Source organism: Drosophila yakuba, chromosome 2R (genome assembly GCF_016746365.2).
Source record: "Drosophila yakuba strain Tai18E2 chromosome 2R, Prin_Dyak_Tai18E2_2.1, whole genome shotgun sequence".
NCBI classification, from domain to species: domain Eukaryota; kingdom Metazoa; phylum Arthropoda; class Insecta; order Diptera; family Drosophilidae; genus Drosophila; species Drosophila yakuba.
The window spans coordinates 20778052-20804722 of record NC_052528.2 but is presented as its reverse complement, the minus strand read 5'-3'; the positions used below and the strand labels follow the sequence as shown (position 1 = coordinate 20804722).

The window sequence follows — 26671 nt, the reverse complement described above, 5'->3', positions numbered from 1 at the left end:
TAAAATTGAAAAAATTAGGTAGATGAACCTATAAAACTATTGGTAAGGACAAATGCTATCGAATGTGTACATATGAAGGAACTTCGATAGTACCCATGTTGGGATATCGATGTTTGCCCAGCGCCATCGCTCGCCATGGTCACACTGCTGCAAAGTCGAGCAAGACGGATTCGTGTGTTGGTGAAACCCCGTGAGTTTTGCGTACTTGCATTTAAAGAAAACCCCTCAACGCCCGTGGAATAGTCAATAAATTGATTGGAGAGCCCAATCAGTCCCTGTTTCGACCCAGTGTACGCGTGTGCAGCGAGTTAAGATCTCCACCGATCGATCAGTTCGTATTGAAAAAAGGTAATTCGAAATATGGGCGTGCAGCGAAAAGCGAGCGAGTAAAGAAAATGGCGTAATCACGCACTTCGAAACCAAAAAGGCAGCCAGCAAACGCAACGCAAACGGAATCCAAATCCACGAAACCCCAATCGGCCAGTCAGCAATACTTTGGGTGAAAAAACGAGCTATAATAGCGTGAAAAAGTGAATAAAAAAAAAAAGAAAAACTGTGTACTGCAGCCATATTTGTTCCGTGAAAATGAAAACGATACACACACACATATATACGGGCAAACTCAAGTGTATACAGTCGTCGGTGCATATATATCTGTCTATACATATGTGCTAAGAATTAACTAAATAAAATAAAGCACTTCGTATCGGATCGTCATCGCACCGTTCCGTTGTTCGCAATTTCATTTCCAACGCGATTCTCGTTCAACGTACGTTGGTACATAGCCTGCCCGTACATACATACGTACCTATGTATGTACACATGTACTTTCAATATCGACGATGGCATCACAAAAACACGACGCGCACACAGACACGCACACACGTACCGTAGAAACAAACATACGTGCGGACACAGAGCAGGGTCTGTATGTACGTACGTGTGTTTATATATGGGACTGGTTGTTGTTGTATATAACGGAGAGTTATATACATAAGGGCTGGCTGGCTCAATATAGAAAGAAGCATGTGGCTGCGCTGCCAGCGTCGCTGCCCGCAGCGCGTAAGGGATTTTATTACGTCGGACGTTTCGGTCGTCGGTCGCTGGGTTCGTTTTATATTTTTGGATATTTTACACATGTCCATATGCCCGTCTATTCCCCTGCATCATCTGCATCCTCTCCCACATGCATTTCTCGTTTGCTCTCTTTTCGCGTGCGTTTATGTCTGTGTGTGACTGACTCCTTGAATGCAACGTAACGGGAAACGGGCGACTGCAGTCATCAAACGGGTGGGAGGGAGACGGTTGCAGCCCCCCGCAACGCAGGGCTCCTCACTTGCGTTCATTAACACAGTGATCACCCACGAAAGTGACCTCGCCAAACAGGACTCAAACGTGCCAATGAAAACAAGTGAAAAGCATTACAAATTACGGAAAATATACCGAGTGAATCACCTTAACAGCAAAGTTTTAACGTACCAAACGTGAACCAGTGCACAGAAAAAAAAATCTCAGATTGGTAGAAGTTATTGAACTTTGCTGTGCTTTATTTCCGTTAATATTGCCATTGTGCATAAAATTGCGACATAAACCCACTACACAAAGGGCTAGCATAACTTTTAAACGTTTTCCACCTTTGAGCATTTGTAATTCCCAGCTCTTGGCCCAAGTTAGAAATAACATTTTTTTGATATAATCATAAATATCGATGGGTTTTTTTTCAAGTGTGTATAAAGAGTTGAGCATGAACATGACTCAATTCCTTCAAATTTGATTAGTCAGCCGACTTAAAAGATCCCGGACCGAGTTCAGAGACTTATCAAGGGCATATGATTAGATTGTCAAAAAAAAAAAAACAGATACTTTTAGGCCTGCCAGCATTCCAAGGGCTTTGAAACACTGGCGACCAGCATCATTTCCAGCTTGAATCTATAGTTTCCCCTCCAAGTACAACCACTTTTTATTTTCCGTTTTGCTTTTTTGGTATTTATTTTTATATTTTTTTTGGTCGAACGCAAGGCCAAAGTTCACACAACACTAAACAAAGGTTCTCGAACCATTCGTTGTTGTGTGTACAATGTGCTGTATCTTATCATGTACGTTGGGAATTCGCAGAGCAGCACATAACTATCAATCAGTGCCCGGCGCTTATTATCTCTGTAGCTTTTAAACTCACAACTTCCCTCTAATTGCGCAAAAGAATGCCGAGAGTGCGCAATCAGCTTGGAAAATGAGTGGAAAATGCTGTGCGAACGATCAAAGCCCGCAGCTGTTCTACGCAAATCGTAGAAAGTCGTATCCATAATGATGTTGATAATTAGAAAACTTGGCAAAACAGTTGATCAAACAATCTGATTGGCTTGATCTCAAGTTTCGATTGGCCACTTCGTTTGACGCGCACACATACTGTTCTATCAATATATTGTAATAAACATTGTAAGGATTCAAATAACATCACTTTGATAGGTGCACTATCTGTGCATATTTCAAGCCGGGTCTTGAAACGTATCGCACTGAAGAATTCGCGTTTTAGGTGTGACCAGCATCACTTCATCTGACTGCATTGGATATAAAGGATAGACTCCAATGCATAGCGGATTCCTGCCATATTGGCTGCATGCTGAGCCATACGCCCTTTGCAAAAGCTGTTCGGCCTAATAGGAGCGCGTCGAAGGTCTCATCCCGTTGAACTTTCGACCCGCTGACCAGGCCCCAGAGAAACTTTTGCCCCAGCAGCTTCGAGGCGCACAGCTGCAGCAATTTCGATCGGAAAGCGACCGAGTTTGCTGCAGCAGTAGCTACACAAAAGTACACACAGTAGTCCTTCGGTTGACACAGCCACCCCGCACACACACACACACACGAACACACAAAACAGATATAGATATATATGTATGCAGGCAGCAGGCAGCAGCTTTCTTCCCTTAGGCGAATCGAAAACTCGATTTTCATCCCCGTGGCGAGCAGAATTTAGTTTTAATTTCATTACAGACCAGCAGCAGGCGAAGGGAAACAGTGAAAAACATGCGTATTAAAGTCGCTGTTTGCTCGGAGTAGGGAAAAATCTATTCCCTGGGAGTGAAATTTATATGCGCGATTAGATATAGGTGTGTTACATGGTGGGATTTCTGGACAGTGTTGGGAGTGTGCGGGGGGATTATGAATGGGGCATGTGCTGGGTGCGCGTGTCGGCATAGGAATCGTCATAGCCCAGAGTCAGATGATAACACGGCAAATACATACACGTACCCGTGGTTCCACCATAAAGCCAATAATATAGTATGGGATGGAGTCGCAGCCTTATCGCTTCGCTGCTTCGAACAAAACAAAAACAAAAATAACTTCTAACCGCACTCCTAATACCCTAAATCGTTTTTCAGTTCTCAATATGTCAAAAGAGCTTTTAACAACTTTTTGAATATATACTTAAAGACTCCTGAAACTTTTGAGAGTGTAAAGATTGAAAAGATTCTAAATTTGCTTTCTGTGATCATGTGAAAACTATAATACCCTGTGCGAGGGTACACAACAAAATAACAAACGGGAATACCAGGGGGGAAAACCTATTTTTGGAATGCCAATCGCTAAACGATTCTCTGCAGGATTTGCAACACCTGCTCACTGTATTTGGCATCTTTATCTCGCTTCTCCTTTTCGGCCGCTGCACTTTTGACCCTTCAACCACTTGTTTTCGCTGTGTTTTCGCTGTGTTTTCGCTCGAAAAGGAGCCCACAAAAGAATGCATTGTAGAGGTACCGGAAAAGACCTGCTGGCAGAGACCGAAAATTGCAAATTGTGAGACTGCGACTGAAGCTGAAGCTAAAGATTTCCAAAATGCCAAAAACAAAAGTGCACATGTGTGCCTGCGTGAGTGCTCCCATTTCGGTTATTTTTTCTTTAGTTTGCACGAAAGGCGGCTATAGGGGTAAAAAGAAAAAGGGACCTGAAATCCGAGCTCAGCGAACATCTGTTCCAAAATATACTGTGTGTGCTGGTTGTTGATTTCACCAGCCGAAGAAAATATTGAATACATGAGTGCATTGTACATATCGCTTGAAAGATATATACAACTGGCACAAACACACCCATACACACGTACATACATACAATGCGAAGTGTGAAACAAGACTCTTTTTCACATACCTGCTTTTTATTTTATTCCAGGTAAATCGACGTCGACGACTGCGGAATACCTAAGAGCCAAAGCAGCGAAAGAATAAAGAAACAAGGAAACATTTGCACGCCAGCGGAGCAACTGCACCAGAGCACCACCAGCGGACAAGAAAAACCACTTCAACAAAAGAGGATAACATACTGGAAGTGCTCCACTCGCATCGTACAAACACACACACATAAACACACACACTCCTGCCCAGCAACATACACACACATACACACATCCAAGAGTGTACGTGCCCGATGGTGGGAAAGTAAACCGACATCTTTTTACGACCGCCGAGAGTTTTGCAATCAGAAGAAGTCGGAGAGCCGAGCCGAGTCGATCGGTCAGCCCTTTGATAAGCCAGAGAGAAGGGAGCAGCTCAGCTCAGCTCACCGCAGCTCAACTCAGCTCGGCACAGAGAAGTGGAGAATAAGAGAGGAACAGGTTGCCAAGTCGAACGCGCAACGAATTTGGAAATCGAGACAGCCGAAAGTGCGTGAGCGTGATCGTTTGTACGTAGCCCCCGAAAAAGTTCAAAAATAACAGAAAAATACAGATACCCGCAGATCCGGACTTGCATTTAGGCCAGACCAGCTTGAAGGGTTTCCAGCCCAAGCCCATGAGCAGCTGAGCCAGCGGCAGCAGCTAAAACGGAAACCAGACTTCAACCTTGAACACCCGATCCAAGCCGAATCCAAATGAAAACGTTAGTGCTCAGTCCGGAGGACCTGCAGAACTTTAACAAGTTCATCTATGACCCAAAGTCGGCCGCCCAGCTGGCCGCCAGTGCTGGTGCAATTGGAGCAGCGGCGGCGGCAGCAGCAGCGGTCCATGGTCCGCCAGCTGGCACCACAGTACAGCTGCTCCAGGGCGGCGGTGTCGGCGGATCGATCAATCCGGGCGTAGTGCCCGTTTCCGTGCCCGTACCCACCAGCACAGCCAACAGTGCCAACAATCTGATGGCGCTGCACTACTACCTGAAGCATCCCGGTATCCAGCAGATGCCCATCCCACAGCAGCAACATTCGCAGCAGCATCAGCAGCAACAGCAACACCACCAGCAGCATCAGCAACAGTTATTGGCCCAGTCACAGACGCAGCTTAAACAGCTGCAGCTCAAGCAGCCGACGATCCACCAGCATCAGCAGCACATCAGCTATCACCACCATCCATACTACCAGCAGCAGCCACAGCAGGCACCGCCACCGCAACCACAGCCTCTAAAAAGCCAGCCGCAGTCGCACCTGCCCGTTCACGCCCTCAATCAGAACTCTAACTTCTCGGCGGCCAGTTCCAGTACGGGCGGCACTGCCTCCAGCCATGCGCCCACCCAGCAATCGAATGGATCCAGCGTATCACCCACCATTGTGTCAAGGGTGGCGGCCGTTGGGACACCCAGCAGCAGCAATATTGCAGCCGCGGCCAATGCTCTTCTACGGGCATCGGCCGCCACCACAGCTCCGAGCTCCTCCGCCTCGTCGTCCTCTTCGTCCTCATCCGCGTCGTCGAGCTCTTCGTCCAGCAGCTCCTCCTCCAGCGCCAGCAGTTCAGCGAACTGCGCCAAAAAGCTGAAGACGGAACCAATACTGTCGCAGTACAATCAAACGGAGCGCCTTAATTTTGCCAACACGTATATCGTGTGGAGCGAAGAGCATTGGCGACGGGTGGTGTTCCACGACGAGCGTAGGTTCAATCTGGACGGACCTGATGGCTTCTCATACTATTTCCATGATTTGCGCAACTACGAGAGAACGCTGTCGCAGCGGCCGCGAGGCAACTCTGTGTACATTTACCTGATGGTCTGCGTGGGAGGAGCCGTGCTTCTGGAGGTGTCATCCGCCAAACAGCGACCAGAATCTTGCATTGAGGCCATCATGCGGGAGCGGCCCAATATTGTTACCAAATTGGGCGGAAACTCGGAGTTTGTGCTGCAGGATCACAATTGGATGTCGCACGCCCTGCCCACCGCCCAGGATCTTCTGAATGCCGAAGGCCTCAAGACCCAAAAGTGGCCCACCATTGCCCATGATTTGAACATCATGGAGAACGTGTGGGGCTGGCTTATACGCGAGGTGTTCGACGGTGGACGAAAGTTCTCGCGCAAGGACGACTTGATATTCCGCATCAAGGAGGCGTGGTCCCGCCTGCCACTCGACCTGATCACCAACCTGTACAGCACGCTTCCGGAACGAATCACGGAGCTCTACTACACACAGGGCGTCTACACGAATTGTTGACACCGGCATCCAGAGCAACCAGGGTGTGGACAGGGCTCAGGGCACTTGACCGCTTTGGCGGTCGTGCAGGCGGACAATGAACGTGTTCCAAAACCTGATCCGAGGAGTAGGCGCTCCTCGGCGTCTGTCAGAGGCCGGAGAGCGAAGGAAGAAAATCTTTATATACAATTTAACTTAACTTTTTGTGTATAGCTTTAAGATGTGTGCAAAGGAGCTGACGGGACTGCTTGGAGACCGACGGACTGAAAGCGAGAAAGACAGACGATTGGCCGGACAGACGGACGCACCGACTTTGGTTATAAGTTATACAGTTTTTAGTTATCTAAACAATTATGAAAAGCAGCAAGCAGCAGATTGTGGGCAGAACACTCGTTAAGTGTTGCCATATCGCTTTGTAATTAGTGTTTTTATCCCGCCCCTATTCCCAAATTCCTCCTAAAAACCACCCTTCTCCCCAGAAACCCTCGTTATTCGTAAGCCTTAATTTAAGTGGTCGTTTTCCTTTTTACCCCCACTCCTCCCAATCTATTAAGAATATAACAAATATATTAGTTACAAACAAGTTTATTTGAACTTAACTCCCCTTTTGTTGATTGTTTTTAGTTGTGCCAGCGGGTAGAGGAACAAAATTGAAATGCCAAGCGAGCAGAGGAAGCAAACAAAATAAATTGTAACTAAAGTATTATTTTAAGGCATAGTTTTTGTTGTAGCAAATTACGGAGAACTCACACACGTAAATCTTTACAGACACACACGCATGAACACTCAGAAGAAAAATCCTATCATGTAAAATTGTTTACGAAGAACAGAACTTACAATTAAACTAATTATCAATGTAATTAATACATATTAAACGAGAGAGAACTAATAACAAATCGATGAGCAAATGCAACTTAGTGTTAATGTAAGATCAAAACAGCTAACCAGAGCAAAGAGAACTAGAGTTCGATGAAAACATGCTGAAACTCAACACTCCTTCAATCCCGAACCCTCCAGTCCCCCAACTGAGTCCTCCCCAAGGCATTGAAGCTCAGAGCCCACGAACAAGTCTCCTAGCGACACAAACTTCCTTGACTACCCATGGCAGCTTCCCTGGAGGAGCTCCATTGGGGGATAACGACTCTGAGCCAGACAAATTCTTAGTACGCCATACTATGGTTAATACGTACGCACCCAATACTTAGCAATACAATTGAACTGAAGAAACTGCATTGCACTTTGCAAGTGCAAGCAACTAATCTGTAGAATACTTGAGCCACTATGAAAGTATACTTGAAATAAATGCCACTTAAATGCATAATGCAGAACAACCTCTCTCAAAACAAATTTGGCAGTTATGTGAATGTGATTTAACCCCTTGTTTTCGCTTCTGCAGCATAATGGCTCGATCCGAGAAATCGGCAACTTTATACATGCATATACATATACGAGCAAGAACAAGAAAAATCAACAAAAATGGAATTATTATGATTAATTAATAAAACAACAAAAAAATGCAATTACCAATAAAAACTACCAGCAGATACGTAAAAAAAATCGAAAAGCAAGCCTTCATTTTATTGGTTGTGGTGTGGCTAGTCGATTAATTCTCCCAGAATTTAATTCACATTACATTTCGAGTAAAAGCTTTATTTAAAATTGTGCGTTTCCTGTATACATAATACTTTTCAATACGTAAATAGATCTGTGTAAATTATATATAAAATACTTGTATATACTCTACTTGGTCTATTGGCACTGCAAAAGCGGCTGGAATTGTAAATATTTAGGCATCATTTTTATTTAAAAAGCCAATTACAAAATCCCAAATTCGTATTTGTCTTTTTAAGTTTGATGAATTGGGGTCTATAAAATCTTGAGACACGGAAGATGTTTTATAAATTAAATGAATTCCTTAGTTCTCATTTGATTGGCGTTTAAATTGCAAGTCTATTCTAGGCACTTTGAGTCTGTGGCATCTATTGATCACTAGATAGTTATAAAATATTGTATATAGTGCATCATCAAAAATTTGATGACTGTGTCTTTGATCCTTTGTGTATACAAATTTGGAAATACTGTTGTGGTTCCTTGGCTGCTCTTACTTAATCAAGCTACGCACGCAGGTGGGACTGCAAAAAGGCATGTTCTCCTTGACGCAAAAGCGTCCTCCTATAAGCGGCTTGGAGCACTGGGCTCCAGCGCAAACAAAGCAACTGGCATGCCAGTGGACATCGCCCCAAGCGACGCCCTGATCCGCGGGTCCAATCGCTATTTTGCATCGCTGACAGCGGACGGCAAATAAGCGGTCATAGCACAGCAGGCACAGCGGCATGTTGGACTTCTCATCCGCAATATACTGCTGACCGGCCAGCGGTTCATCGCACTGATAGCAGCAGAAGTGCTTGATGTGGAACGTTGCTTCCTCCGCTGCTGTGTACTCCTTGGTAAAGATCAGCTCATCGCAGGCACGACACCGCGGAATCTTCAGCCTAATGGCCAAATCGCGACCGCAAAAAACTTGTCCCTGGTGGAAGAAGTAGACCAAGTCGGCCAAGAGTTCCCGGCATGTGATGCACTTAAAGCAGCCGGGATGCCAGGCTATCTCCTTTCCAGCGCGATCTGCCTTAACGGCAACTTCGCCCATGGCGATCGGTTGGCTGCAGTCGGCGCACAATATTGTGCGTTGGGAGTCTGCAATGGGAATTTTTATCATTTACATTATTTAAAAAGTAAGTAAGGGAGCACTCACCCTTGCCTGTAGCTTCGTCCCCGTGAAGACGTAGCTGCTGGAACTGCTCCGGCATGCCGGCGCAACTCGGGTACATGTTCATGTCTTCAATGCCGGGAATACTGGCGAATCTGCCCTGCCCAGCGGTAAGATCCTCGCTGCCGTAACCCGGTGTCGGTGGCTTTGAGTGGAAGCCAGAATCACTGCTCTGCGATGTGGGCAGTTCGCCGAGACTGGGCTTCGGATAGGAAATATCCTTGCAGCCATTGGCCATATCTGCAAAGACCTTGTCGATCTCGTCCAGCAATTGATCGTCATCGAGCAGCCAGTCATGCACTTGTTTCATTGGCTGCAGCAACTGGCATTGGTCATGTGAGATGCCCTTGTCCTGGAGCGAACGGAAGAGTCGATCATAGTAAGGTGCGTTGGACACAGCGGACTGCAGCATGTTCTTATCAAGTCCCACGGATTGAAGTTGAGCCCTTGTGGCTGGGTTGAGACCTCTAAGCTCCGCCAGACTTGCCACTGGAGCTGGGATGTTGGAGATAACCACCGAGGAGGTAGCACGTCCAGCACGCGCTTCCTGGAATGCATGTTTAAGCGGCTCCGCATGAAGAATTTGCGCAAAGACAGGATCACGTTCGTAGTCCGTGTTGGCAGGCAGTCCGCAATCGTAAACTATGGTAGAGACACCGCCAAACTTCACCCTTCGCATCGGCGTATCCTGACGCATCTGGGCTCCCATTCTGATCTGCACTGGGTTCTTCAACGGCAATGGAGAATTAAATGGTGTACCAGGAGATGATTTTACGGGCGTCTTGGGCGGTTGAGGACAGATCATGTTGATCTCGGCTCTGAACTGCGGATTGTTCAAATACTCCTTTCGAAATTCAGCAATTGGACCAAGCTTGGGATCTCTGGAGATATTCAGCTTCTTTTCCTGAAGTAAACAAATATATTACAAATTTGTGATGACCTTTCTCAACGATTTTGTTAAGAAATTACCTGTAATATTCCCAGAACCTTGTCATAGACAACACCATGAGTTACAAGGCTGAGAAGAGCCGGCTTGCTAATTCCCAAAAGCTTTTCTCTAGTCTGGGCTCGCAATGCTCCATTTTCCTCGAATTGGGCTGTCGATTCGCATAAGGGCTCTGAAAATGCGACCAGTAGTTTGGGATGGGCACTCGCTGGGCTGGACAAAGCCTGGGCCACCTTGGGATTAGCAAGCAATTCGTTTAGAGTGTCATCAGCAACGGGCAAGAGCCCCAATGATTTCCAAGTCTTTTCCGCCTCCTGTGAAGGCATCAAAGCGGGAGCTATGTGCTCCACTTGGGCGTGATTAAGACGATCTCCCAGGCGCACAACTACGCCCTGTCCGACGCATTGCTCCCTCAATTTCTGAACGTATTGCTGCAGCTGAATGGCCTCCGTTTCCGTCAATCCATCGCACAGTGCGGCATCCAGGTCGTGTGGTGGTACTTGCAGCTCGAGTTGCATTTTCCGTTTGAGGGCGGCATCGCTTCCAGCCACAGGTATTTGGGCGGTGCCCAGTTTTTCCATATAATCAGTGACCACGTCCGGAGCGGCATTTGGCGGCACCCACTCCAGCTGCACTGGCTGACTGGCCAGCGCTTTGATTTTGATATCTGCAACAGTATGTGTAATGTTTTCTTTGTCACCTTTATATGTTACACATATGTTTCCGATGTACTTACACGCTGGCTTGGCCCTGATCTGGCCAAGAATCTCGAACTGCGCCCAACCAGTGGCGTCATCGTCGTCCGGGCACACATGCTGAATCTTGGGGCACTTGCAGTTCCGGCACACTTTGCGCCAGAAGTGCAGATCCAGCCCCGGACATTTGTCCTTGCACTCGGCACAGGGAGCTCCAGCTCCGGCTTCGTGACCCAGCTTGGAGCGCTTCAGTTGCTCCCGACGACTCTCTAGCTTCGATAGCCATTCCGGCGCCTTGGGTGTCTCCACACAAGAGTTGGGGCTCACGGCGGACATTTCGGGAATATGCTCAAGGCTAGAACATTTAATATATGTAGATAGATATTACTGTTATAGATCCTTTGTGTTCGTTAGTTGGCTGTCCTAGGAGCGGTGGCTTAGGCGAATATACTGAAATAGACAAAAGAATACCGAGACTATATCGATAGACTGCAATTATCGATAGGCGTGTTTCTTATCAGCATAGTTCAAACTCTTAGTTCTTATTGGGTTTATAATGTCAAATGTATTTTTAATAATTAAAGGAAAACAGCTAAAATAAATGATTACATATTATTATTATATTTATTTCTTATCAGTATATTACATTTTTGTGTTACATATAGTAAAAAAGAAAAAGACATGGTAGTGTTACATATACCTTCCCTTTCATGAATACTTTCCTAAGTTTAATTTGTATGCGTTATATAAATTAATTTTATGAAACCACTTTTAAACGAAATAAACTATTAAAATAATGAGGAAAAACTTATCCGTTCATATCCCACATAATTAAGTTAAGTGAAAAGTGAAATGAATGGGATGCGCTTTTCCAGTGATTACTGTACTACCCGCCAAAGACAATGGTATTTTCGCGCAATGCACTTTTCTGAGCTTTCGACGCGCGGTCACACTTGTAGAATTGTTTTTTTTCGCGAATTCAATTGCAGTTTTTTCGCAACCTTTTAAATTAAGAGCAATAATCGAAAGGGCCATTTAACAGTGGTAATTAACTTTTTAAGCTAACGCTAGGCTTGGAATGTGTTTGTGGGTTAAGATAGCAGTGGAAAATGCAGTTGCAGATAAGCATCGGAAGCAACGGAAGCAGAAAGCGCTCGATGCAATTTGCAAATACAGAAAAAAAAATAGGTGAAAAACTGCGTCCCACTAAAAAGTGAAAGTGCAGCATGGGCCGCGGGACGCGTGCGGGTGCACCAGTTGGACACCCAGCAGTCGTAGTGGAAAACTGCCCAAAATCAGGCGCTATTTTTGTTAGTCCTGAAGCTGAAAGGATAATATCGTGTTTACCGGTTTTGCTTACCCAAAGCTTTTGTGTGCGGAACTACGGCAACAATTTGATTTTCCCATTCGCTCAATTTTGCACGGTGGTTGTTTTTGCCCAATGCCTGTGACCGTGTGTGTGTATGTGTGTGTGTGCGTGGGTCTGTACGTGTGTGAGTGTGGCGCATGATTGTGTTTGTAAAAGCGTTGTTAGTGGTTAGCCGCCTAATTGATTCCGATAAATAATTACATTTTCGCCAGTAACAATAAAATTGGAAATTAAACATCCTTGAAAACTCATCTACTGGAAACTGGGAAAGCTTACAAAAATTATTGAAATTCAGTTTAGTTTAGAAAGCCAAGGTTTCTTCTTAGTGATCTTAAGAAGTAGTATCTAGATAAAGCTAACTATAGAAATCCTTAAATAAGCTTTATGGTAGAGCCAAAAGCATTACTTATATGCTTGAGTCCTGACAAATCCTTTAGTTACACTGCATGTCCTTAAAGATAGACTTACAAAATGATCATATCATTAGTTTCCTATAGACCGCAGCTCCGGGGAAACGGGCGAAAAAATCATGACCGAGAAGTACGACGGCAACGGTGACTTTTCCGCCTTCAACGACGATGACAACGACTTTGGCGGCAAGCCTCGCAAGCCTGGTGGCTCCATAGGAGCACCAGGTGGCGCCCACAATGGCGACGCTTCCGCCCACGATCACGGTCATCATGGCGGAGATCCTGGCGGCAATGTCCAGATAAACGAGAAGGCCAATGAGTACATACGCGATTGTATGGCGGAACGAAATCGCATGGACAGAAAGTTTCCCATTGCCGAAAAACTGCTGGAAGGCGGTAAGCAAAGTCATCGTTATGAATTCTAAGCATGATCTAATGAATCTTTTCTTATTTTAGAGATTGAAAAGGTTCAGACAACAGGAAGGATCCCTTCCAGAGAGCAAAAATATGCCGATATCTATAGAGAGAAGCCGCTGCGGATCTCACAACGTGTTTTGGTTCCCATTAGAGAACATCCCAAGGTTAATTTCACACTTATTAGCTTGTCTAGTAATTGCAACGAATTCAAATTGAGTCCAAGTTTTATGACTGTCGCATTTCATAACCGGTTAACTTCTATTATTCAGTTCAACTTCGTGGGCAAATTGCTGGGGCCCAAGGGCAACTCCCTTCGCCGCCTTCAGGAGGAGACCCTTTGCAAGATGACCGTCCTGGGACGTAACTCCATGCGCGATCGTGTCAAAGAAGAGGAACTCCGCAGCTCCAAGGATCCCAAGTACGCTCACCTCAACAGCGACCTGCACGTGGAGATATCGACAATAGCGCCGCCCGCCGAAGCCTACGCCCGAATTGCCTACGCCATGGCCGAGCTGCGAAAGTATTTGATTCCAGACAGTAACGACATCATCCGGCAGGAGCAGCTGCGCGAGTTGATGGACAGCACTAGCCTAAATGACAACGATAATGCCAAGAGTGGCTATAAGAAGACGTCTCACATGCAGGGAGGTAACAATGCCATGGGTGGCGGCTCAATTAACCCGATTGGAGGGGTTAAGAACACCCCACATCACAGTTATAGGTACATGATTATTTTCTTAAGGCAACGTCAAAAACCTGACTAACTTATTTGTAACTTTCTTTTTCAGGGGCTCACAGCAGTCATCTTTTAGCAAAAATGTGCTGGCTCCGAAACAGAAAGTGATGTCCATATTGGAAAAAGCCAGGACGGCCATGGACGAAACCTATGGGTATGGTTTATAAATATAGATTTTAACAAGCATTCCTACTTACTAATCAAATTTTGCAGTCGGGGTTATGACGACGGCCTTGGTTACGATCCTCACCAGTCGTACGATAGCTACTCGTATGGCACTCATGGCCATGGACCCCATGGACCGCCAGCTAACATTCTAGGCGGGGTGGGCGGCATCAGCGGCGGCGGAGGACGGGGTGGGCACTACGAAAGCTCTGACTACGAGCCGGATTATGGGAGACGAGAATACTATCAGCACTCGCCCGGATATTCTGGTAAGATACGGAGCGCTTACCTCAACAGAGGTACATAATACATTTTAAGTCATCCTTCCAGCTGGCGGTGGCGGAGGTGTAGGTCTGGGCTCTAGCGGCGCTTCTCAATCAAATGCCATCGGCGGCTCTGGTCTCAGTTCCAATCACAATCGCAGCCATGTTAACAGGTGAAATTTGCTGGACCCTAGCAGTGCCAGCGGAGGTCGAGCTACAAACCCAGCGGCAACCCCCCAGAATTTGACCATGAAATCCCAACCCAATAGCAGCAACAACTTTTTGCCAAATCACGGAGCAAGTGAGTGCCAAAACGGCAAGAGCATAAATCCCAACTACTACTACAATTCCAACGGCAGTTCCAAGGTGAGTTCCCAATGATAAACAGTCTGATACATAAAAATAATCTCAATTATCTTTCAGCTAAATCAGCAACAACTTCAACAGTCGCAACCAAATCTCCCACCGCAGCTATCAGGCCACAACAACAGCAGCAATAGCAGCCGCGTCAGCAATAACATTAACACCAGTAGCCACAATAATTGCAATAGCAACTTTCACCCAGTCGGTGACAAAAACTCCAACGACGTTTCATTTATATCCTCCTATCGACTCGGTCCAATGGATGGCCAAAAGAGTGCCAACAGCAACAATATCAACAATCACACATTAGGCAGTAAAAACCACAGCAACAACACCACCACAACCGCTTCAGTGCCCAATATGCTCTTAGTAAGGTATTGAAATGCGATATTAACAAACGCAGAAGAGATCTCCTTTGTCCTTGCACACAACCCACACTAAATCGATGTCTTTGGGCAATGCAAATGAATACTCGGGCTTTAAGTGAATCCGCTTGCTTGCTTCTTACATACATCCCTCTCCGCTCATCACTCAAAGTTCATGTATTGATTTGCATTGATCCAGAAACGCAACAAAAACCCTCTCGATCATACACCGCAAACCAAAGACAAGAACATCTCTCTAAATCCAAATTAACATTCTCTTACAGACCTGCTAATCCTTCGCTACATATTGGCACATTTCCGTTCTTGCCCGTGCAGTTTTTCTGAACCCAACAGATACAAGAACTACAACCAGAACAAGCAAATCGAAAATCACATCAACATCACAGAAACTTTGTACACTTGAGTTCATAAGATTAGAGGAAGGCGTAGGAGGAGGAGTATTTACAAAATGGACAAAATGAACTTTACGATATATACCACATACAAAACATATACATAACAAATATATTTATACATATATTTTTGCGTGCAAGGATTAACATTTAATGATGATGAGGCTGGATCAACAAATCGAAATCCTTACTTTCGCGTTGGCTATAAAACACAGACGGAACTGTGTCCAGTTTTTTATCTCTATTTACAAACCATCTTAAAGATACTAAAAGAGCCTGAATGATTAGTGGGAGCTGTAATCGGTCGAGAGTAATCAGTTGTTAAGCACACGGCTCAGCTCAAAGTTGAGCTGGGATAGTCTGGCGTACAGTTACAGATCGAATCCAGTTGATGGAGCAAGACAAAGCTATGTATAGGGAAAGAAGGAGCCGACTGACGGTCGGTAGAGACAAAATCTATGAGATTAATTAACTTAATAGAATATAATAATAATAAATACAGAGGGCACATTTAAACCATAATTTTATTTATATATGCATATATTTAACGAAACTAACGATACAGATAAAGAATATATATACATATATATATATATATATACACTTACAAATTCTAATATTTACATAATTAACAGAGATCGACTAACCCCATGTTGACACGAAAAGTAACAGATTAACCCTAACAAAAATTATCTAATACTCGAGCATTCAGAATTAATATATCGAATACTAAAGATCTACAAAATAACTAACAAATTACAAAATATATACAAGTTTATTGTGAATCAATGTCCATAAGTGGATACTGCTGCAAATGATTACTTTATTAAAACACCAGATACGAAAACAATAACAGAGTAAAATGAATACTTAAACGCAAACATAAGAATAACAAATACTCCATTTACTTATACACGAATATAACGAATATAAAGTTCTAACTAAACCAACAATGTAACTCAAAACTAAATTAACGTAATAACAATGTAATGCAATGTACTTAACCCATTTAACCCATGACGACGGACAAAGCAAAGTAGTTTACCTAACTTTTCGTTTCCACAATTGTTCAACAATGAGTCGTCTGCTTTGTCCAGATGTCCACATTAATTATACACTGAACTAATAAAAGTAAACTAAATATAACTCGTAATCGACAATTTGATCCGTTGCCAAGCTCAAAATTTCGTTTTCTGTTTTCCTACTTTAGTTAGTTTCTAGATTAATGAGATTTCTCGGTAGAGCTTAAGTAGAACCAAGAGAGTGTGCCAAATGTTTGTAGGAAGGGTATCGGGATCTGAGTGGACGGATCCCTTCCAGGTCTGAAATTACCAATTGAAATGCCAATTCATAGATATTATATCATTTTTTATATGTAACCTAATTTGCGTATCGAGCGAATAAAGTTGAACGTTGCTAACGCAATGAAATAAACATATACTCGAATAAGAATAAAACGATATCTTGTCCAAAAACCTTAAGAAACATTTACTTACAACCATGTGAAACGTTGAATTGTTGAAAACAATTAAAATCTAGTTTTAAACAAATATCAGTAATACAGATAATACAAAGGAATTACAACCATTTATTACAAATAATTATCGTTGTTACAAATTATACAGATAACTAATATGAAATTATAACAAATGCTACTTTAGGGCGATTCCCCAAGCCCCAGATAATTTATGATACCAAGTTAATGAAATAACCGAACAACAAAAACACCCCGCCCTAACAACAATAAGAATATATACACTTATATGATATACATACCTACAAAATGAATTCAAAGAACTAATATATGGCGATTGAGTTATTCTCATTAATTATTATATGTAAAATTAAATAACACAAGTAATAACTAAATGAATAAATAAATATATTTAAAATGTATCGAAAATCAGAGTAGCACAGTGTTTTTATTCCCAGCTGCAATCGAACCAATCTTGAGTAAAACTCCATCCATTATACTTTAGTTTCCATATATTATTTATTTCGTTGTTGCTTATGTGTTTTATATTGCTTTACAATAATTGACTAGAATACATAGCTTAGGAATACCCAGATCCCTGTGTTGCATAATTTCCACCCCTAGAAAGTTCGCAACCCTTGGTTTCTCTCTCGTTTTACTTGCAATGAGATCGCAGCAAAGTGACTAGAATGAGGAGGAGATCCTGCCCTCCAATTTGCCCTTAGGCGTGCAGCAGTCCATCGCTTTGACCAACCAATTTCCCGAGGAGAGTCTGGTAGAGCGGCGACTCCGTGGGTACTCCCTCACTCTGGAGGAACAGCAACGTTTCCCTGGCGCACATGGCAAAGCCCAGTGCCTCCGCCTGTGTTCTTTGGGCTGGCGTCGGTGGCGCAAACTGGGCAGCCACCTCGGCATCCTCTTCAATTTCCTCGGCGTCCTCGGCCTCAGCTCCGGCAGCCGCATAGCCATCCCGATCATCCAGATCCTGCTCAAAGGCATCCAGTTCCGCCTGCAGCTCCATTATCTTTTGCAGCGCTTCCAAGAGGATTCGATTGGGGGCATCTGGCGGGGATGGCTCTTCTGCTGGCGGAGTTAGAGGACGATGACGTTTCTCCGGAACTGCATCATTCGGTTGCTGCTCCTGTGGCTGCTCCTGCGGCTGGACACGCTGCTCCTGTGCCTGCTGCTGATGCTGCTGCTCCTCCTGACTGGCTCGCTTGCGCTTCATGATCAGTTTGCCCGACATGGTTAGTGGATGATCTCCTAAATTTTAACTGCAATCTGCTTGGGTATTGGGTATTCCAAATCGCTCCTGCGCGACACAACCTTCGTTCACCTGGCGATCGCCACGACTGAGCTGCGACCAACTGCACCCCGGCGACCAACTGGCAACTCCAACCCCAAAATGTGGCAGGGACCAGAGATAGCGGCATTAGGGGATGTGCCGCGCCAAGGAAATTAAAAACAACAATCCATCGGCAACCAAAAAAAAAAAAAAAATTGTTGCAGCTGTTTGAGTTGCGGCAGCTGAAGCGGGAGGGCAACAGGATACTGGCTACAGGCCACAGGCTCAACGGCAGCAGCAGGATATTGCAACCCTCAGCTGGCGCTCTCCCTCTCTCTATCTCTTTCCCACTCTCTCTATCTCTCTCTGCGGCTGCAGCAGCCGCGCTCCGAATATCCTCCCTTCCTCCGTGCATCCGTCCTGCACCCCATCCCCCTGCCCCTGCCCCTGCTCGTCCTTTCCGCCCTTCCAGTTGTTGTTGTCCCGTGTCTGTTTCCCTTCGGTGCGGCATTACCGACTCCCAAGTTACCTTTTTATGTCCACCCCATTGGATACCCTACAAACCCTATGTGAAAATAGCATTTACAAGTAAATCATATTACTGTATAGGGCTTCTATGAGATTTTTCTTAATTCATTGTATAGCCTAAATATAATTATCTGGTAATCCAGTTAGTTACTATTTACATCTTGCAAGCATTTTCCTTATAATTTTATTCGAATTTATACAAATTCCCAACTCACCTTCAATGACGAATGCTTATATAAATTTAATTGCTATAAATAAACAAATTTGAATTCAAAAGTCAGTCAATTTAAAATGCATTTAGATCTGGTTTTAGCGATCATCGACCGATATAATTGCTTAGATTGCTTTTCTTTGCGAAACGTGCACTGCTGACGCATTTAAAAAATTAGCGATTCAGTTTAGAGAGTTAAGCTATTTAGGTGATATGTATATGTATTATGTATTTCCCCGTATCGTTAATAATTCTCCCAATTAACTAACCAAATGTTGTTTGGGAACTTTGATTACATAGTACATATTGCATATACATATGTACATACATACATGTTTGTATATTTACTTTCTTTTAGTTTAACAGAAATTGGATATCATTTGAATAACATACTGGGAATGTATTAAAAAAAATCTTTTTTTCAAGGATTTCTAGCACACTTTGTTCAATGTGAGTGTAGGGCATTCCCAAGTGCGGTATGCCCGACTATGATAAGCATTTGCAGCTGGCACGCTTCACATTCATCTCTTCGATCGGCACTTCCCCTGCGAGTTAGTTTGACCTGCCACTGCAATGATAAGTGCACACCTAAAAGCACTGCGAGAAATTTCCAAAATTCCAAATTACCGATTTACGTTGTCATGGAAATTAGTATGAAGCATGAGGGGTATGAGTTAGTATGAATGAAATCAAGTATACCTCCCTGTTGGCATGGAGAAGCAATGCTTATCGGCTTTATTACAGATTGTAAACGGAGTAAAGGTGAGTGCTCTAAATGCTAATCGATAATGCTGTCAAACTTTTGAATAAACATAATTCGCTTTATGGTTTATGTCTGCGACTTGCATAATCAAGGCAATAATTTAAAACGAAAGGATTTAGTTTGTTCTTGCCTTGCACAGTTGCAGGCACTCCACAAATGTAAGATGACGCAAAAAATGAACAATACCAAGCCCAAAAAAAAACTATCTTATAGATAGCAATAAATTTGTATTTATGGTCAAGGAAATTGGGCATTATTCGACTGATTTGTGGCTGTGAATTTGACACTATCTTAGCGAATTGTTGTTAATGAATTTCGGAAGGCATTTAAATAATCACGCACCTGACGCCTGTGAACTTTTGATATGTCTGATTGGATATTTGCATTGGCAATAGTGTGTGTACATTATTTACTTGATAAGCAATGTTGTCATTGGCATATCGTAATTGAATCATATATTATTTTTATCTCATTATTATCGCACACTTGACATTGTGTAATATTGCGTGCTGGCTTGCTAGCCCCTTATTTCAACTCAAATTGGTCGAAGCATCTTCTATTTATTTTCGAACCAACTCAATTGCCGTTGTATCTTGTATCTTGTATTTTGCGGATATATTTAGGCGACAAAGCGAGCAGAAAAGTTGTACCTTTCGTTTGAAGTATTTGCCCGACCACAGGCAGCAAATACATTATCCACAGCCGCAGTTCGCAGCTGTTGTGTGTATATAGTGCCATTATATATGATTAAATAGTTTGAGAAGCACGCGACAAGTGGCAGCGGCTAATTGGGGGTGTACTGTGGCCCAAACCCGGCAATTGTGATCCCATCATGTGGCTACAAGTGCGCAGCGAACTCATTAAGTAACTTACCCAAATCGCCAATTGCATCTTTCCAATACTATCACTTCTGTTTTGGTTGCCATAAATCTTTGGAACAAGCAGGTTTCATTGTTATCAATGGAATGTGCCTCAAGTTCGCAGAAGACACTTGTGTGGAATTTTCGGGGCGGCGACTGTTGGTGCCTCACTAAATATGTGCAGTAAACACCCTAAATAAATACCCATTTGCATATCATTTCAAGACAATGGAAATATTTTGTTTGAATTATAAGCAATGTAACAAAACTGCAATGATTACAACTATCAAGTCATGGAATAGATTCATTTCGTTAATGATACCAAGTGTTTAAAAGTAGGCTTCCCTTTTTGTAGGATTTGTATGATATATGGCTCTTACCTACAAGTAGCTGCTGCCTAAAGATAGAGAAACACTGAATGCCAATTCTGCGCAACGAGAGTGCATTGTATATATTTTTTAGTACAATCCACATTTTGGCGTGGGAATGCCGCCTTGTATTTGGACAACTGTTGCGCTAACTACCTGCCTCTGTCTGGCTGACTATGAGTCAGCTATAGAAGATATACAGATATAGCCAATTCACCATTATCTGATCTATAACCGTCGATAATCGCGTGATAAGCCTGCTTCTGATGGCTCCCCAAAAATGCGATAAACAACGGGGCGCGATGCCCCAAAGAGCATCGAACAACGTTCGCAGTTCTCAGCCAATTTAACCCGCTCTGAGCCGCAATACGAGGCCTTATCGTAATCAGTCCGCTCCGCGAGTCAGTAAATTTCGGTTTACTGTTTATGGTATTCGGCTTTATGTTTTCGGCTATAAAGGTTCTCGCACTCTCAGCCAATTTGGTGGGTCAGTTAGCCCGCGGACCGTGCGACGAGTGCATGTGAGTAGCGATCGTTGGTTTTTGTAATTCGCTGTTTTGCTGTTTCAACCATTCGGAAGTATTAGAGTTTTTTTTTGGCGCTGGCGAACGGGGCTTTTAAGCCAAGTTAGCTTTTGGGCCAATGCCATGAGCAAGCCGAAGTTCGAGCGCGTTTCCGACTTCAATTGAAAACGAGTTAGCCAAATGAAGTGGCTAAAGTCGCGTTGGCCAAAGTCGGGGGATGGAAATTAATAGACGAGCTGAATGGACTGGGGATTTGTGTGTTTTTGCACACGCAGTGTGATAAGCGGCGATTAGATTTAAAGCACCCAATAAACTATAAATTGCGATTTCTGCACGCTCGTGATTGATAAATATTTGACTCTCAGCGGTGGATGATAAGGTCGCAAAGGACCTTCAACAGCCTGAGTAGAAAATCTGGTTTACAACGGTTGAAGTGTACCCATTACTCGTGTAAAAGCCCATAGATAAGAATCCAACTACCACTTATAAAACGCTTTATTAAGTGGTTGGTCGCAGTGTACAGTTTATAATTGCTAAGATTAATTTTATTAAAAAAAAAGAAGAATTATAATAAAACAATTTTCATGCAGCAATCAGTTTTTATTACGATTTCACCAATGATTATCCGCCCACATTACATGCCCTAACTTATCAGCGATAGTGTTCATTGCTCCAGCACCAAAATGTTACCTGGCCGGAGTATCCTTGTCGGATCATGCTGCCTACTGGCCCTACTACTGATTCATCCGGCGCAGTCGAATCCCATTGCTCCCCGGGCGGAAGTGGCAGCCGAGTTCATCATTCTGCACAACAATGACATGCACGCTCGATTCGAGCAGACGAGTGTGACCAGTGGCACCTGCTCCAAGGAGGAAGCCAACACGGATCAGTGCTACGGAGGATTCGCCAGGGTGGCCTACGAGTAAGTGCGCCCAGATTTTCCCAGGTTTGTTCCTCTAAATAAGCTCCTAAACTTAAACTAGGGTGCGAAAGTATCGCAAGGAGGCGGAGGAGGGTGGAAAACCGGTGTTTTATCTCAATGCAGGTGACACCTACACCGGAACGGCTTGGTTCACCGTCTTCAAGGACAATATCACCAGTGCTTTCCTCAACAAGCTATCGCCAGATGCTATTGTAACTATTAACTATCATAACCGCATCATCTTACCATATTTCATTAATATATAACATTTGAATAGTCCCTGGGCAACCATGAGTTCGACCAGAATGTTGAGGGTTTGGTGCCCTTCCTCAACGCCGTGGAATTTCCCGTTCTGGCCTGTAATCTGAACCTCACCGATGTACCCGAATTGGCGGCTACCAAGCAGCTGGCCAACTCCACGATCATCGAGAAGAATGGGGTGAAGATTGGCGTGATTGGTTACCTTACGCCCGACACCAAGGTGCTTGCCTTCCGGAATAAAGTGGAGTACGAGGAGGAGATCGTGTCCATCAAGTGGGTATAACTAAAATTCGCTGAAGAACGCGAAGGTTCTATTCAATGCATTTCCCAGTGCGGAGGCCGAAAAGCTGAAGGCTCAGGGCATCAATATCATCATCGCCCTGGGTCACTCTGGTTACCAAAAGGATCAGGAGATAGCCAAGAACTGCCCGGAGGTGGACATAGTCATTGGTGGTCACTCGCACACCTTCTTGGATGCCAGTCAGCCGGTGGCCGATCCCACTGACTCAGATCCGGAGGCGGTTCGAGGTCCCTATCCCACCACAGTGGTGCAGGCCAGCGGCAAGAAAGTTCCAGTGGTGCAGGCATATGCGTATACCAAGTACCTCGGAAAGATTCATGTTCAGGTAAGCTCTACATATTTTATTTTTATATAATTTTTTCATTTAAATTTCATATTCTTGTAATTCTTGTAATTTCCATATTTCCAGTTCGATGCCGAGGGCAATCTGATCGAGTTTGACGGTGCTCCCATTTTGCTGAATGCCTCCATAGCTCAGGAGCAGGATCTCCTCGATTTGCTGGACGAATACCGTCCCAAGTTGGAGGAGCTGGAGAACATGATCCTGGGCTACACTAAGGTGTTTCTCGAGGGCGGCAACATTTGCCGGATGAGGGAGTGCAACCTTGGAAACCTGGTGACGGATGCCATGATCTACAGTCGCGTATTGGAGAACAAGGGCGGTGAATTCTGGACGGATACTGCGATTGCCTTTATGCAGGGAGGAGGTGCGTTTGCTTGGTGTCATTAGTGATTTCGAAATTACCTGAATCCGCGTCTATTTAGGAATCCGTTCCTCCATCGATAAGAAGGCAGATGGTGTCATCAATGGGGCCACCCTCCTGGCCGTGCTTCCTTTCGAGAATAATCTGTACGTAACCAGGATCCTAGGAAGCACCCTATTGGCGGCCCTGGAGCACTCGGCCGCTGTGCGGCTGCAGGACTCAAATGGTGGATTCCTGCAGATGTCCGGAGTGCGTGCGGTGTACAACTACAACAACGAGCAGGGAAAGAGGGTGGTTTCCGCCCAAGCCCTATGCGCCAGTTGCTCCGTGCCCACGTACAAGAGCATCAATGAGACGGCACTGTACCAGGTGATTGTGCCGCAGTTCCTCCTTGAAGGCGGCGATGGATACACTCTGACCGAGGAGTCAAATCCGTACTCCGAGAGCATGCAGCGGAATGATCTGAATGCCACCATGGAGTACCTGAAGCAGCGCCATTTCGTGTATCCCGAGATCGAGGAGCGAATTGTGATCCACGAGAAGGTTGACACCGGATCGGCGTCTGGTATTGTGGCCTCCATCTCGTTGCTGCTGCTCTCCTCCCTGCTAACTAGATTCATCTAGTGGAACTTTCAGCTTCTCATTTCGGAGCCCTAATCCATGGTCGTTCGCATATGCGATTGCATTTTCCGACTTAATTAGTTAAGGTTTTCAACTGGCAAGGTGTGGTTGGTGATAAGTTTGAACTTAATTAATATAATATGTGCTTGTTTCACACACAAACCCGAACTTAATAGCTAATAAATGTTGTGAGAACTGAAATGACCTTGCCTTTATTGGAAAACAATACTCGAAATGCTAATGTATGCATTGATTTGACCACTTTCGTAGTTTTTGAGTACATCAATTGTAATCTAGGTACCCTTAACTTGAGAAGAACTATCATGTCTGGCTTACTATTCCCGAAATCCATTCTGCATGTGCCAAAGCACTTGTTATTACGTATACGCCATTAACCGAAAAGTCTACCAAGCCCAATAAAATTATATGCCTCATGCCCAAAGCATTCGAGATTTCCTTTACCAATAAGTCGCCAGTTGTTCCAGCGTTTTGAGGTGCACTTTGTTTGTTAATGTTTTTAACACAAAACTGATTGGCTTTGATTTTTTTCCCCAACCGTTGCTCACACATCTTCCAATTAAGGCTCTTCACATTAGTGACGTAATTGCTTGAGCCATGTGGCATTAGGCCAGTGATACTCAAAGAACCATCGAACTTGGCAGTATCCAGAAAACAGATCGGTTTCAAGGCATCTGCAAGGAAGTACACTGTTATGTCAAAACTATTGATGTACAACTCAGTTACCTCTGATTTCCAAGCGATTCTTCAGGTGAATCAGTACTATACCAATGTTGTTGGGCGCCTTGAAAAACGCGTTAGCTCGAAATTCTCTTCCCATCAGTTCAATGGCCCTGCGGGAATACATTATCGTAATTTGAAAACGTATTAAATAAGGACTATAAGGAAATGTATTCTTAAGGACTTTAAATGCACTCACAAGGTATAGGGGCTTTCTCTAGAGACGTCTGCAATCGTGAGCGCATGGCCTAAATAAAAATAAAGAAATATTCAACAACAAAAAACGGATAGGTATGAAAGTCCGTACGATCGGTGATCAGCACACCCTTTGCGTTGAAATGATGTCCATAAATGGTTGCCGTAAGAATAGAGTTTATGGCATGCCCAGTGCAATCCTCATACAGGAACACATCGTTGACTTTCCTTTTTACCTGGTCACCTAAATTGATTCCAATGTTTTGTGCAATCCAGCCCAAATACGGCGAGATATCGGTATATATACCCACTCCACCGCATCCTATATTTCCAAAACTGATGATGGCGAGTTGCGTGTTGAAACTCCGTTCTCCGATTCTAATTTTGGTTATCAACGGACCGCCAGAATCGCCGCTACATGTATCTCCGAAGCTTTCCGCGCAAATCTGTTTCGGATCCGGATATAGACCCATCCGAATATAACAATTCATTGGATGCGTTCGGTTTAGCGAAATGGCTTGAAGAATATCGCTATGGTCGGCTTTTTCTGTTTTTCCCCAGCCAAGCGCGTTATACTGCCTTACTTGATTTGCCATAAAGTTGTCCATTAAAATGCATATTGCTTGGAGATAAACTGCGGATAAGTACAATTAAGCGTTGGAAAATCGGCTAAATTTCTCATTAAGTTACTCGAAAATTGCACACTCCTCTCCAACTTTAACAGCGCTATATCGTTAACGTAGTTGATATTGTTGAATTCTGGATGGGGCATACTATTGCTAACTCGAATCTGATCGATCGGATGATTAATGTTGTACGCTCCAAGATTCACGAACCTTTAATGGACAAAATCGCATAATACTAAAAAGTGCCTGTTATGAACATATATATTTATTTAGCCGAAAGTACAAATATTTTATTTAAAAAAGCCTGTCTTTGAACTCGTCGAGAGGCTTTTTTTTTATATACTCACAGCGTGTCATTATTTTCATAGGTGCAATGAGCAGCCGTTAATACAAAGTCTGGAATGAGTATATGCTCATTGATCAAGCAAATTTGATCAAATTATATCAAATTTTTAGTACGAACCTTTATGAATAATCGTGCCACCGCAGAGTAACATTGTTAAATTAGCAATACCTGCCATATACTGAGCATTTTGATAATTTGAGTTGGTGCCCTTTATAATTTTTGGGCCCAGGGAAATTCCACAGGGTTGATTCAAAAACATGCAAAATCCATGTTGGTAAAAACCCAATGAACACAAAGAAATCCACACAAAAGGAGACTTCATTTCTGCCAGAGATCAAAAAAAACAAATGAAGAGCTCATGACTGACAGTCTTCTTATCAGTGGCATACTTTATGAAAGATCAGTACATACTTGTATATATGTATATACAGCCGAAATTCGCTTTTTTGATGAATTGAATAACACTGATATTTTGTATAATGTATTCCTCTAATTCCGTTTAGTGCAATTTATAGCGGTTGTCTATTCGAACAGCTATTGTTGTCAAAAATATAACTTATTGTTTCAATAGCACCAATGTATAAAATGTTAACCAAACAAAATCAAACGCTTTAGTGGAGTTCCTCGACTATCAAATACCCGTTACTCAATGAGCCA

At 43.8% G+C, this 26671-nt stretch overlaps 6 protein-coding genes across 7 annotated transcripts; 3 read left to right on the top strand and 3 right to left on the bottom strand.

Moving 5' to 3' along the window:
- Positions 1-127: 127 nt before the first annotated feature.
- LOC6531640 (dendritic arbor reduction protein 1) lies at positions 128-6977 on the top strand. The gene is made up of 3 exons (XM_039371907.2): positions 128-348; positions 4165-4654; positions 4719-6977. Exon 3 carries the CDS (start codon positions 4861-4863, stop codon positions 6397-6399), a length of 1539 nt encoding a protein of 512 aa, XP_039227841.1. The 5' UTR covers positions 128-348; positions 4165-4654; positions 4719-4860; the 3' UTR covers positions 6400-6977.
- Positions 6978-8001: 1024 nt separating this feature from the next.
- On the bottom strand, positions 8002-11233 carry LOC6531639. The gene is made up of 4 exons (XM_002092400.4): positions 10828-11233; positions 10115-10758; positions 9131-10049; positions 8002-9072 (listed from the first exon to the last, which is right to left on the bottom strand). The coding sequence occupies exons 1-4, from the start codon at positions 11120-11122 to the stop codon at positions 8480-8482; spliced, it is 2451 nt and encodes an 816-aa protein (XP_002092436.1). The 5' UTR covers positions 11123-11233; the 3' UTR covers positions 8002-8479.
- A 451-nt stretch (positions 11234-11684) lies between these two features.
- On the top strand, positions 11685-16744 carry LOC6531638 (uncharacterized protein DDB_G0283357). The gene is given in 9 exon segments (XM_039372239.2): positions 11685-11830; positions 12643-12961; positions 13022-13146; positions 13252-13703; positions 13771-13872; positions 13932-14152; positions 14214-14512; positions 14570-14883; positions 15159-16744. Coding segments are annotated over 8 exon segments (1851 nt in total). The 5' UTR covers positions 11685-11830; positions 12643-12684; the 3' UTR covers positions 15220-16744.
- Positions 16745-17266: 522 nt separating this feature from the next.
- On the bottom strand, positions 17267-18475 carry LOC6531636. The gene has a single exon (XM_002092397.3). It carries the CDS (start codon positions 18005-18007, stop codon positions 17483-17485), a length of 525 nt encoding a protein of 174 aa, XP_002092433.1. The 5' UTR covers positions 18008-18475; the 3' UTR covers positions 17267-17482.
- Positions 18476-21209: 2734 nt separating this feature from the next.
- Positions 21210-24310, top strand: LOC6531635 (protein 5NUC). 2 transcript variants are annotated; one of them, XM_002092396.3, is made up of 7 exons: positions 21210-21297; positions 21977-22222; positions 22284-22434; positions 22500-22756; positions 22815-23109; positions 23194-23491; positions 23550-24310. In XM_002092396.3, exons 1-7 carry the CDS (start codon positions 21218-21220, stop codon positions 24110-24112), a joined length of 1890 nt encoding a protein of 629 aa, XP_002092432.3. In that variant the 5' UTR covers positions 21210-21217; the 3' UTR covers positions 24113-24310. The 2 variants fall into 2 exon arrangements, with proteins under 2 accessions (XP_002092432.3, XP_015051450.2); XM_015195964.2 differs by having other exon boundaries at positions 21235-21297; positions 21962-22222.
- On the bottom strand, positions 24294-26413 carry LOC26536202 (CLIP domain-containing serine protease 14D). The gene is made up of 7 exons (XM_015195962.2): positions 26132-26413; positions 26016-26064; positions 25733-25878; positions 25155-25676; positions 25047-25095; positions 24854-24960; positions 24294-24801 (listed from the first exon to the last, which is right to left on the bottom strand). The coding sequence occupies exons 1-7, from the start codon at positions 26334-26336 to the stop codon at positions 24431-24433; spliced, it is 1449 nt and encodes a 482-aa protein (XP_015051448.1). The 5' UTR covers positions 26337-26413; the 3' UTR covers positions 24294-24430.
- Positions 26414-26671: the final 258 nt, after the last annotated feature.

Coding starts and splice junctions, on each gene's coding strand:
- LOC6531640 (XM_039371907.2), top strand. CDS start 4,861: ATGAAAACGTTAGTGCTCAGTCCGGAGGACCTGCAGAACTTTAACAAG.
- LOC6531639 (XM_002092400.4), bottom strand. CDS start 11,122: ATGTCCGCCGTGAGCCCCAACTCTTGTGTGGAGACACCCAAGGCGCCG. Junction 10,759..10,827: donor GATCAGGGCCAAGCCAGCGT/GTAAGTACATCG, acceptor ATACTGTTGCAG/ATATCAAAATCAAAGCGCTG. Junction 10,050..10,114: donor AGGTTCTGGGAATATTACAG/GTAATTTCTTAA, acceptor TGTTTACTTCAG/GAAAAGAAGCTGAATATCTC.
- LOC6531636 (XM_002092397.3), bottom strand. CDS start 18,007: ATGTCGGGCAAACTGATCATGAAGCGCAAGCGAGCCAGTCAGGAGGAG.
- LOC6531635 (XM_002092396.3), top strand. CDS start 21,218: ATGTTTTCGGCTATAAAGGTTCTCGCACTCTCAGCCAATTTGGTGGGT. Junction 22,223..22,283: donor TTCGCCAGGGTGGCCTACGA/GTAAGTGCGCCC, acceptor AACTTAAACTAG/GGTGCGAAAGTATCGCAAGG. Junction 22,435..22,499: donor AGCTATCGCCAGATGCTATT/GTAACTATTAAC, acceptor ACATTTGAATAG/TCCCTGGGCAACCATGAGTT.
- LOC26536202 (XM_015195962.2), bottom strand. CDS start 26,336: ATGAAGTCTCCTTTTGTGTGGATTTCTTTGTGTTCATTGGGTTTTTAC. Junction 26,065..26,131: donor TGGCACGATTATTCATAAAG/GTTCGTACTAAA, acceptor TACTCATTCCAG/ACTTTGTATTAACGGCTGCT. Junction 24,802..24,853: donor GAATCGCTTGGAAATCAGAG/GTAACTGAGTTG, acceptor ACTTCCTTGCAG/ATGCCTTGAAACCGATCTGT.